The sequence below is a fragment of the Ostrea edulis genome, chromosome 2 (assembly GCF_947568905.1).
Source record: "Ostrea edulis chromosome 2, xbOstEdul1.1, whole genome shotgun sequence".
NCBI classification, from domain to species: Eukaryota; Metazoa; Mollusca; class Bivalvia; order Ostreida; family Ostreidae; genus Ostrea; species Ostrea edulis.
Window position 1 is genome coordinate 14720105 of NC_079165.1, and position 12749 is coordinate 14732853.

The 12749-nt window shown below is 36.4% G+C and overlaps 1 protein-coding gene across 10 annotated transcripts in view; it reads left to right on the forward strand.

Annotated features, from left to right (window-relative positions):
* Window positions 1-12749, forward strand: part of LOC125678885 (zinc finger CCCH domain-containing protein 13-like) — an 85268-nt gene that overhangs the window by 57318 nt on the left and 15201 nt on the right. For 6 of the 10 annotated variants that reach the window (XM_048917657.2, XM_048917658.2, XM_056156168.1 and 3 more), the window contains 9 exons: window positions 275-3006; window positions 5565-5690; window positions 6643-6780; window positions 7307-7339; window positions 9470-9661; window positions 10211-10303; window positions 10475-10585; window positions 10916-11023; window positions 11299-11491. In XM_048917657.2, coding sequence (XP_048773614.2) covers window positions 275-3006; window positions 5565-5690; window positions 6643-6780; window positions 7307-7339; window positions 9470-9661; window positions 10211-10303; window positions 10475-10585; window positions 10916-11023; window positions 11299-11491 — 3726 coding nt within the window. Of the gene's footprint in view, window positions 1-274; window positions 3007-5564; window positions 5691-6642; window positions 6781-7306; window positions 7340-7581; window positions 7594-9469; window positions 9662-10210; window positions 10304-10474; window positions 10586-10915; window positions 11024-11298; window positions 11492-12749 lie in introns of all 10 variants that reach the window. The other 4 variants (XM_056156169.1, XM_056156171.1, XM_056156172.1 and 1 more) reach the window with 2 other exon arrangements.

Genomic DNA, 12749 nt, shown 5'->3' on the forward strand with positions numbered 1-12749 from the left:
TCCTTGCTTTGAATTGACACAGACAAGTGTCATTAATCTTTTGCTTCATTAGCATGTGTCCCAGGCCCACACATTCTGTAGTTAATTGTAACGGAAACATGGATGTATGAATACCGAAGGTGAAAACGTGAAAATTATTTACCGGAGTGATGAACTAAGTTTCATAAAGAATAGCTGTTGTTAAAGACATGGAGTATGCATATGTATTTAAATTGAAATATTGTTAGAATCTGTGAACGAAATTCATTTCAAAATCATTATTTTTATTTTGTAGAATTGGAGGAGAACCCTGAATACCTCAAAATGATATCAGATGCTGGGAGTACTGTCCAAAAGCGGTCTTCCTCGGGATCTGACAAAAGTCGCAAAGGGTCATCCTCAAGGTCACCTCAAGGCTCCTACAACAGTCAACAAGAGGATGAGGAATTTCTTAACAAAGTCTGCAAATTTGAGATGATCTCACGAGGGAAGACCTCACCCACAGCCAAATCTCCTGTGAACAAAAGTTTCTCACCGGATGGATCTTACAGGTCTTATACACAAACAATGTCTGACCAAAATCACGTAGGTTACACAGAACCTTTGTCTCCGGTGGAAATGAAAACGGGATATGTGTCGTCACCTTTGGATGGAAAACAGTATGTGCCAAATCCAAATTATACATACGCAGGAGAAAAACTGTTCACTAAAGAAACTGCTACTACGCGTGTGTCCGTAGACATTCTCAAGAAAGCTGGAAATGTGCAAACGACTGAGAGGGTCACCAGCACGGGGAGTTCCAGCTCCAGTTCTCTGACGAGTGTTAGTAGTACTGGAGGTGCTACCCTGAGTTGGCACTCGGACTCGGCGAAATCTTCTCCCCGGACAAGCTTTGTAACTCTCTCTTCCCAGAATACCGCAGAACAAAAGAAACCACTAATAACAGTTGTGTCCCCTAAAGTGTTCAACTCTAAAGTCACTTTAGAAAATGATGCCGAAAGACTAGCAGAGAGCATAATGAATGGTGATCTGCTGTCGACAGCTTACGATAGCGCTGGGAGTAGTAACTCCTCTAGTAAAAGAAATACCTTTGAAGGTATGGACTTTGATTTTAATGAACTGACTGCAAGTCAGCAGGATTTGTCTATGAAACATCGAGAGGTGGTGGCAGAACGCAAAAAGGAACAAGAATTGGAAAGACAAGAAAAGCAGAGATTAGAGGAGATCCTTAGTATGTGTGCAGAGTATGACAAACAAATCACCGATGACATGGAGAAAGTAGGTGTAACTGTCAAACTGCAGACCGCAGTAAAAACAGAGTCCAAAGTCATTCCTTCCATGCAACAATTTCTGGACAATAACATCCCCAAGCATCCAGGTTCCCCCAGTCAAAAGGAATCTCCCCCTGTTCCCAATAAACCTCAGTTTACTCCAAAGACTCCGAAAGCTGGTGCTTCCTATGTGTTTGATGGTACCCCAGTGGAGAAGGTGGAACAATATAATCAACAGAGGCGGCTTGTCACTGATTCAGCAAAGTGTGAGAGTCCTCTTATTTCTTACCAGGATGTCACGCCCTCCAAAACACCAGCAGGGAACAAGATTGTGAGTCCTATAATAAAAACCGAGGGACAGTATTCACGATCTCTGAAAGGACAGATCACGAGTACGCCCAAAACTGTTAACTTTAAAGACGAAAGTCCACGGAATTCACAGGACAGTCCTAGACAGTCCAGTGAGAGTCCGAGATATTTCAGAGAGAGGAAAGATTCGGATTACGACAGTGCTGACATGATTATAGAGTCTCCGAAAATTGTCAATGGAGATGTGCCCTCTCTTCATGGAAGGAAAATTAACCAAATTCCACAAAAATCTTCAGCACAGTTTCCAGAGCCACCTAACAAACCTCCAAATGAAACGGAAAGTGAATTTAAACATCCGAAAACAGGTGTCAATTTAGCATTTAAAGTTGAGGATAAATTCGACAGTGAGAGTTTGGTCTCTCCCAAACATCGACCAAATCATTTACCAAGTTTTCAGGATTTTAGTAATGAAATTCATTCATTGGATAGAAAAGAAAAGTCCGAATTTAGAAGTTCCATGACAAAAATAAAAACCAATGGATCGTTAAGCATGATTTCATCTCCCAGCAATACACATAAAGAATTTGGCTTCCAGATGCGGAGAGCAAGTTCAAACTCATCCAATTCGGAGGAGGAATCTACCAGTAATTCAGAAGACACGGGCACAATCAAACGTCGTCCAGGACAACTACAAGAGTTTCAAGTTCGACGGAAAGGTCAAGGGTCACCCAGTGAGGTCAAGGACAAAGATAACTTAAGTCCAGATGATCCGCCTACCAACTTCCGTCCTGCCATGGGTAGCAGGAGTCCCAAACTTACACGGAAACTGATGGTTGTGGAGGACTCTGGCGAGAAAGGAAACGAGAATATGAACATGTACCAAGTCAGGCGGGAAGAGGGAAATGTCAAGGTTGTGAATATTGACATAGACAATAAGTCTCCTTCGGCTGTGCAAAAGATGGCCGAAGATCAAGCCTTTGGCAGTACTGTGAGTTGGCTGGAATCGCAGAGAAGAAAAGTGGAAAATGGACTCTACAATTCCAAAGACACAAACAAAAGTGATGCATTTTCATTTACTTCATTACCTCAGAATGGATTATCGGAAAAGTCTTCAAATTCAGACACAAATAGTGAGATTAGTTATACTGTGGATGATCAGAGAAAAGGGATTTATGAAAATATACCAGCTAGGTCTCCAAAATCGTTCCCAAATTTCAAAGTGGAAGTGAAACATGGTATGAAATTGCAGTCTTTCTTTGACGGTGAAAGTTCACTTGTGAATGGATTACCGGGCTCAAGGAGTTCCTGTGGGTCTGGTGGAGGGCGAAAGTCAGATGATGTTGAGAGTCTGGTGTCAAGTAGCAGTGAGGGAGGGGGCAAAGGGTCAGTGAGGGGTCACCGGAGGTCGGGAGATCCATCCAGTAGAAGAAGCTCGGGACACAACAGAGTAAGTATATAATTAAAGGGGAACAACTCTTACCAAATCATTCACACTCGTCTTAGTTGAAATTTCTAACTAGAATAAACAATTTTCCACTAGAGATAAATAAGTACAATGAACATTAAGATAGGACACCTGTAAAAGATTGATGACTAAATGTTTAGAATAACACTGCCAAGTAAACACTGGTACAATTTCTATTCTGTGTCGTACTAGATAAGTCCGTTTAAATACCTTCTGTGGAATGTCATTCTCTTTTCCTTTCTCGGAATAATAAGTAGTATGTGTATGTATAATATTTCTGACCTGGGGTCTTCTTCATTATCATAACATGCACAGGAAAAAAACTCTCAACCAGTGTCATTAAAAAGCCATCTGTTTTTACAAAATTCCACGCTGAAAAAGGGACGAGGATGTAATCGCTGTGGTGGAGTTTTGGTGGTTTTTAAAGTGGTTTAAAATTTTGGAAAGCTACCATAGAGGGACAATAGTTGACTGTGAAGACATACTAGGTTTATTTACTCATAGATGTCGGACTGATAGTCAGTTTTCAGCCCTGTATGGGGAACATTTAAACGACAAAGGATTTCTGAAGGGCTTGCTATCATTTTGAGATTTTTTTTTAAATATCCGTTTAAAATTCTGATGAATTGATAGCTGTAGGGATTGGAGTAGTACAGGAACGTTGTGTACAAAGTGATCGTTAGTTATGTAATTAGTCAAGAGGGGTGTTCGTGGATCTGTCCAACATGCAGGTATGTTATTGAAATTTAAGTGTTAAATGATTGACTAATTACAGAAGTAATTGGTGGTGTTGCACACTTGCACTAAAATTGTGTGTCCAAACAATAAATCTACAATTATATTATATTGTTTATATTTCTGGCTAAATATTTTTTCATTTTCCCCGTCATATTGGCTGATTTTTCCATGAAGATGTGTCTCGTGTTGTTTTTTGAAAAGTTAATTGTTTCCCTCTCTAATTTCCCTGACTGTTGAAGCTTTAGACATTTATTGAGTTTTAAATTTTTTTTGTAAAAAATGAGAAATTAAGTGTCTATTGTCCAACATGTTATCAAATTTCTTTATTATGGGATTTTATGTACAGTGGTTTTAAAATCAACTATCTTGACAGTTTATGATATTGTAAAAAAAAATTGTTTTCCTGTTCCACCCAATTTGAATTACAAATATAGTGAAATAAAAGTGTTAAGGTCCTGTAAATATTGTGCACCGTGCAAGATTTGTGTGTAAATCTCAGTAGGATAATATTTACTATCCTGTTTTTCATGTAAGTGTTGTGGTGTCTGTATTTAGGATGTTTCAGTGTGTTATCAAGAAATGATTATATAATTATATCTCTGGTGGTCCACCCAGTCTCAGTATATATATCTAGAAGTAGGTGATTATATATATATTTATATCTCTCATTTACATCTCTTATATTATATATATCTGGGATGGTCCTCCCAATCTCAGAAGGAGGTCTGATTCACTATAGTGTAAAATCTAAAGGACATCTGATCTGAGGTGTTGTAACAGATTGACCCAATTTTCATTTTAATTGCCCCCTCATTTCTTTTTCAAACTTTTCAGTTGTTAGGTAATTACAAGTTTAAAAGATATGATTTAATAGTTGAATCATTTCCTTTTTTCTTTATTATCTGATTTTTAATGCGCATTTGTAGGCAGGTGAATTAAGTGACAAAGTTCCTATGATAATGTGCTTTAGAGGAGTAGAAAAAATCCATCATGGTCTTATGTAATTGTGTATTTTTGGTCTCTTCAAATTTCTTTTCAAACTTGATGTGACTTTTTATATTGCACCTTGAGGAATTTTTTGTGGGAGTGCCTCAGAGTGAATTGACCAAGTTAAGAGAATTTCAAAGTAAAAACTATGAGGTAAAGATAGTAAAATCTATCAGAAATAGTTTCTGTCGTAAGATATGGGATAGGGGGATTGATGTGACACGGGTCATGTTAACACAGGTAAATAGGTATCCCAGTGATAAAGTGTCAAGGTAAATAACGATATAGGTCACTCAACCGATGACAGGAAGAACCTGCAAACTTGTCACGGATTCGGAAATCAACAATACAGATAAAGACTACATTTTACACGGTTCTCTCACTTTGGACTTGTTTTATGAACTTCCACTTTCTGCTCGCATTCTTTTGTTGTTATTTTCCTCCGACAAGAAAGGTAGGACTGATAAATAAATTCATGAAATTTTGTTAGATTTGCTGAATTTTGTGTCGTTTTTCACAGTAGAGTAGTCTGTACATAGGTCTTCCTATATTTATTGGTTAACCTTTACTTAGGTTAAATTGGGATGAGAAAAGCACCTTCTTTAATGTGACATGTTCAAGTAAAAGAAATGAAAGTAAGCCTGAGATAATGGCGAAACTAAATTATCAAGTACAGGAAGTCTCAAGTCTTTACCAGGTGTCCCGTACTATAATGATAGCTAGATCGCACACCTGTAATTTCTTCAGAAATCTTTTTTGTACATGGTTGTGTGATGGCCGAGTTTTTCTTATTTCATGTTCTGTCTTTCCTCCAGGATTCTGAGTCGTTCCAGCAGCTGGACCAACTAAAGCGAGACAAAGTGGAACTGGTGTCCAAAATTACTTCTCTGAAACAACAGATAGAAGAGATAGAAAAACTAGAAAATGAGGCCATTCGAGAGGTACGCTGATGGCATCCAAAATTATGATGATACTTGGGTTATTTTTTATGTAGATAAATAGTGAGCAGTTTTGTGGCTCCGTCAAAATCGCAAAATAATGTTTTGCGAAAATAAAGATGAAATGTGTTAGCAAATAAGTTTCCCAAAATTTTCATACACAGAAATAAATCTACAATATTTTGACAACATTAAGAAAATGTAGCAGATATCTCTATATTGATGTAATCTTAGACGTGATAAGTGCTGTTTATGTAGTGTGTCTTCATTCTAATTCCCGAAATGACCTACATAGATATACTGGCTATCGGGATCTGATAAACTATGAAAATATGTTGAGCAAACATATACAACACCAACCCCCCAACCCCCCTTCATACACAAACATACACACATATGCAGTGTGACCCGTCTTAAAGAGATGAGAAAATATGAAATATTGTCAAAGAAATGTATGAACTTGGAGAACAATAAGGGCAGAGTTAGTGACAGTTTTGACATGTTATAAACACAACATGAATTTTTTTAGTCTGGCACTTGCTCCATAATAAATTACATGTAATGGCAGTAAAAAAAAAAACCTCTTGATTTTGGGTCAAAAGTTCAAGGTAAAAAAAAAGAAGAGTCCTAAGATTGTTTCAAGGTTAAAAAAAAGGGGGGAGTCCTAAGATTGTTATTGACATATTAAGAGTATTATATGACCTTTCAGTATTATATGACCCTTAAAAAAACTAGGTGGCAACAGATTTTTGGATCCAAAGGTCAAGGCCACACAGAGAAATGTTATGGACACCAAATTAGGCTTAGTGGTTTCACCACTCGGAGAAATCTATTGGTCCATTAAAAGGCCTGTTCAGTGTATGCAAATTACATTTTGTGAAATAAAATCTTTTCTTGATGCCCCACTTTGCAGTAGACTTGTACCAGTAGTTTTTATGGATCTATTCACTTACAGCTTGAAATGGAGAAAGCTCTCTTGGACGGGGAAAAACAGACAGAGATGGAGGAACTGCAGCGGGATCAGGAGAGGATCAAAATTCTAAAAGAGCGACACCGAGAGGTAGTGGAAAGAGCAGCAAGGGAGAGGCAAAAGGTATAGGAAGAGGGGCACCCCATAGGTTCCTCATAAAAATCTTGTAGAGGATGATGTTACAGATATTTAATAGTCCCAACTTTTCTGTACGTTGCACAATTATATTTTACAATATAGGGATATTCTTTGTTATTTTTTTAAAACAAACAGTTTTTCAGTAAAACTCCCAACTTTACATTTTATGTCATGCAATAAAGTATTAATTTAAAAGAACTGTAAATTTATGATATTCAGCAGCAAATTAGAACTAATCATTAAAGAACTAAATTTATGATATTCAGCAGCAAATTAGAACAAATCATTAAAGAACTGTAAATTTATGATATTCAGCAGCGAATTAGAACTAATCATTAAAGAACTGTAAATTTATGATATTCAGCAGCGAATTAGAACTCATCGTTAAAGAACTGTAAATTTATGATATTCAGCAGCGAATTAGAACTAATCATTAAAGAACTGTAAATTTATGATATTCAGCAGCGAATTAGAACTAATCATTAAAGAACTGTAAATTTATGATATTCAGCAGCGAATCAGAACCTCCAGCCGATTACGTAAAGTAAGATTTTTAATGTTGTTGAGTGGAATTTTTTTTTAAAATTCTGTCGCAATCAGGGGCTTAAATCAGAAAGACCTGCCTCAAAGAAAGGAGAAAGCAGAATCTGCAAAGGCGATGCTTAAGCTTACAAATTTTACTTCAGTTCTTGCTTTCTGTATATCTGGACTTTGGTAATATTTTTTTTTTTTATGCTTTCTTTTATATCATAGAGTAATTTCTTGCCACTGTCTCTTTAATTCTAGGCCAGATTTTGGGTGCGTATTTTCTATGCCTTGCATTATTAGGAATTATTTTTGAAAATTATAAATACATTGCCCACTTCTCAGGGCATGCAATGCAATGTCACATTCTGTGGTTTTGTGAGCAGAATGTTGATTGGCTGACTTAAGATGTAATTGATTGGTTAATCGTGTAAAGAGTTCGTAAAAGCATGCTGAAGTGGTTGTATCCTGAAATGAGTGTTACCCATATATTGCAAACAGTCGAGAATGCTTGGAATGGGAGATCTCTGAAGATGAAAACGTTACGTTTAACAATGTATACCTCTAGTAGAGAGTCCCCAATACCTTAATACGTATTATATTATTTACGCTGTCCGTCAGTATCGCTTGTAAACTAACTATTGCTAGCTCAGTCTGAAGTGTGCCTTGATTGGATGAAAATAGTTATTGTTATAGAATGTGAATGATTGCAGCATGTTCTGGAATGAATGTCAAATGATATAGTATTATATAAAAACATCTAAAGTTAAGGCACTTAGCGGTGACAGTAGATAAGTGAAAAGTCAGTTTCCAGTTTTGAAGTGGGACGTTGTAAGGTTGATATTTATTTCTGGTCCAATCAGATCATATACATTAAGTATGAAAGAAAAATTCACAGGTATGTCAGGTTAGACATTAAAATAATGAAAAGAAAGAGTCATGGGGTTCTCAGAAGAGACATGAAAATAAAATGAGAGAGCCGCGGGTCTCTTACACGAGATATTAAGAAAGGGTATGTAAGAAAGAAATTGAAAAAAACAAAAGTATAACTAAGTAAAATTTGATGTTTGCATGATACTTCACTGCTTTGTCCAGAACGTATATCTGAACCTTCAGCAGCATCTTCCCTTCAACAGATGTTGCTTTATGTATTTAATACACACAATCAAACAATTTTTTCTTTAAGAAAGAGAGCCTTACCTAATTTAAAGCTGATAAACATGCATTTCATTAATTCTTCCATTAAGAAAGTGCTATATAGAATTAAACTTCATAGGATCATCACAGGAAGAAAATTATTATCCAATTCAAAGAAGTGGAAATTACTCTCTATGGCACACAGTAACATGAAATTACTCGAGAAGATTTTCATAGAATTTAAATATGATGCTCAAATTAGGAAGAGGAAGACCCCTTTAAATTTTCAGATTTATTGGTTTTCTTGTTACAGAGTTATGAGACTTGGAGAATTTTTTAAATATTAAAATATTCATTGTGGGACTCTTTCTGACGTGTTAGAGTTTTCTAGTATTATTTAGTAATGAGTATGCCGCATGTGTTGTCGCAGTGATTCAGCCATGACTATGCTGGGTATGTTGTAATAGCGAATGAATTTCAGTCTGTTGAGTGAATTTCAGTCTGATGTATTACATGTTGTGAAGAAACAAGGTTTGATTGAGGCCGCAGTGAATGGCTTTGATGCTTAGTCATCCTGCCTCACTACATTTAGTAGCGAACACTCCAGCACTTCAGAACCATTATGCACTATCTTCTGCCAATACACATCATAAATAAGAGCAGTTCTTATTTCCTGGCTTGTTTTTCAAGTCTTTTAAATACAAGTGTTTTATCAGTGTCAGATCTGTTCTTTAGTGTGTGTATAGATAAAAAGCCGTGTTCGTGTAGTATATTGTGTACTATTTTAGAAAGAGTTATTTTGAAATAGACTAATAATTTTTTATTATGTATCAGTAGATTGAAATCTGTGACATTATAAATACTCCTTTATAAAGATCTTTTCTTTGATAAGTTGACTGTCAAAATTAAACTGAAAAGAGTAACTCATATTACATAACAAAAATAGCATACACATTTATATGGATGAAAAGACAAAATGCACATGTTTATGTTTTTGACGTGAATTTTCCAGGAGTTGCAGCAGATGGAGCAACAACAGGAGCTGATACAGCAACTCGAGGAACAGCAACACAAGACTGAGCAAATGCTGGATTCATGCTCCAAGGATGACGAGGAGGAACTTCTGGAACAGCATCAGCAGCAGACGGACGGCATAGAGCATCAGCAGAAGATATTTGATGACCTTGAATTCAAGCAACTTGAGGTCTTGTTAACCACTGTCTACTCAGTATAATTTCTTTAAAAGCTGACATCATGTCAGTTCTAGGGTGCAACAAATGTAGGAGTTTAAGAAAAGCTGCCTTTTTTTTTTTATACCTTATCTTGAGTAGGGACTCTTTATAAGATCTGTGGTAATGTGGTCTGTAGGCAGTGTTTGAAACTCCCTATAAAAATGGCTAGATATGCAGGGCTGACTGCTTGTGAAAATTGTCAGCCCTGCCAAAGACCTTCTTGCCCTGAATTTTTATTTAGTGAAAATTCTAACACGTCCGGTCGGGCATCTCTACAAAGAAATTTGTTCGCCCGAGGCAAAAATTTTATCGGGCGTGCGGTTATTTCAAGCACTGGTGTATGTCGGAATAACCCCTGTTCCTAAGAATTGTGTAATTTCTTAATTATTTTGCCATCTGCTCAACATTAATGACATCTGTGAATTAGTTCATTGTGAATTCTTCTACATTATGGATGCTCTTCTGAATTCATGTGTATGTGCCATGTTCACCCATTCATAACGAATTACTTCACTTTACAGTCTGAAGCAACATACGAAGAAGAAAAAGAACAGATACAGCGAGCTCTCATGAAGGAGCAGCAAGACTTGCTAGAAAAATATAGGTCAAGGGAGGTAAGTCAGACACTGAAAAATTAACTATCAGCCTTGACATTTATGAATATATCTTCAATTGCTGAGACCACAACCGTCACCCTGTAATTAATTGTAATTATAACGGGCAACCCTGTAATTACTTGTAATTTCCTGCAGTGAGGGTGTAACATTAGGTGATGTGATTTACAGGGCCGGTTGGTGGAGATTGATGGCCAACAGAAGGAAATGTTGACAGGTGTCCGGAAAGACATGCAATCTATGGAACAGAAACGGCAGCAATTGGTGGAGGAATTCCGAAAGGTGCGATCTGATTGGTCAATTTTGCTCATTACCTTGCTATCTATTTAAGACATATTCTGTCTCATTTTATTATAATTTAAACTTCTAAAAAAAACAAATCAGTCATCAGATATTTTTTTTCCCTTCTCTCATGTGTTTTACTTTCCAGTTTCTCTAAATTTTGCAAATTATTTTCTAGTTTAATCTACCTGGAATTTTATTTGATCTGTGTCACTTCCTTGTTGTGTAGAAATTGAGTTGTGTTTTGTGCATGATTTTTCTCCTGGGGTGAGCAGCCTGCTTGCTTGATGTGTTTAGACCTAGCATTAGAAATCAGAGTCTTGCTTTCAGGAAAAAGTAGAATTGTCAAACTTGGTGAAGAAAATTCAAGAAATTTCCAAAATGCTGGCTCTACCTGTCAGTGATGACAATAGAGACTCGTTTGTCGCAGAACTACAGGTATCACCGAAAGAACATAGGAAAGCATTTCTAATGACAAAATGAAGAAAAGAATATCTGTGTTGTACTTATAAAACTGACATATTTCTCTTTTTGTATTTCTGTTTTATTAAACAAGAAAATCTTAAGTGTATAAAGCATATAAAGTGTTTGCTTGGCATAATAATTTTGTTTTTGCAGTTGTGATAAATTTTTTAAAGAAAAGATATTCATATTTTTAAGAATACACGCTTGTAGTTTTATCACAGTGTCATGAGGTAATCGCATGTTTTCAGGAGGGAAAGCTTTCACCCAAAGGCAGTTACAATAACCCCACACAAGGTCAGGGAGAAAGGGAGGGGCCAGCCCCTCTCCCCACTTCCAGTCCAACATTATCCTGGATCTCATCCTCAGAGAAAGGTGAGCGCAAGAAATCGGCCACCATGTTGGAGATCGAGCGTAATCATTCCCTGTTCCTCGAACTTCAAGGCAAGTAGTGCGGCGATTTCTGTACACTGGTGTTAACTGACAAAGTGAAGTTTTGGATGAAATGGGAAATACATAATTTTTTTAAAATTTGTATTTGAGATGATTAGGAACCTGGAGATTATATTATTGTGATGGTGATTAATATTTTAGCGAGAATTGTTTTTGTCTCATTCAGTGTACAGATGTCCCTGTGACACTATTTAAGGGTGTAGAGCGGGATTTGTTGATTGCAACCAAGAGAATCTGGCAACTTAAACCCACAGATTTGTTTTCAACAAAAGACACCCCCCACCCACCCACACACACACACACCCCAGTTGATTCAAAAGTTGCCAGATTCATGTTGGAATGCAGTGTGGTTAGAACTGTTGTGGATCCCCCCCCAAAAAAAACCCACATTTTAGAAAGGAAAAAAAATTAAGAAATCATTTCCACAACATTTCTAGACTAGTGATTTAGGTTTTGACAGTGTGAATGATCAGATTTGTTTAACACATGTTGATGTAAGTTCACGTCCTTTAAATACTGGCTCACATATAACATGCAGCTTTTGATTTTAACAAAGGCAGGACTTGTTGTCATGGTAATATTTCAAAACAATGTTGCAGCAGTAAATGTAACTTCACTTTTTATGTATGTGCATGATCATTAACAATATACTCATTTTGGGGATAAATCTTGATTTTTATTATTTGCAACACTTGACTATGCACATTGGTGAAGTGATTTTCCAGAGTCACCTCCCTTAGCCTGTTAACGCACAACACTTTTCTCAGTGGTGGAATGCACAGTGATATGTACATTTATTGATGGTGTTAAATTTCCGTAAGCTCTTGTACATTTTAGAACACTGGGTATAGTTTTAAATGGACTGGGTATATTTTTAGATAATTTTCTAAAACAGAATCTTGGACCTCATCATACTAATTAAAATAATTTTCTTGTTCTATTTCTGGAATTTTAGTGGATTTACTTACTAACTGATAAGTCTTAATCTGTTAACAATAGATAGCTAATCCATTTCACTGTAGTGTTGTTCTCTAGAGCATGTGTGTTGTAAACTGTTTATATACCATTTGTTAATTTCTCTGTAACTCTTACAAATGCATGGAATTTAAAGCAGATATTTCTTAACATAACGTCAGTAATAAAGAATATGAATGCTTGTATCTTTATCTAATAATAAATTGTGAAAATATACATTCTGTCACTTTATGCATGTTCCTACTTGCCAGTGCCTCAATTAATTGTTTCTCAG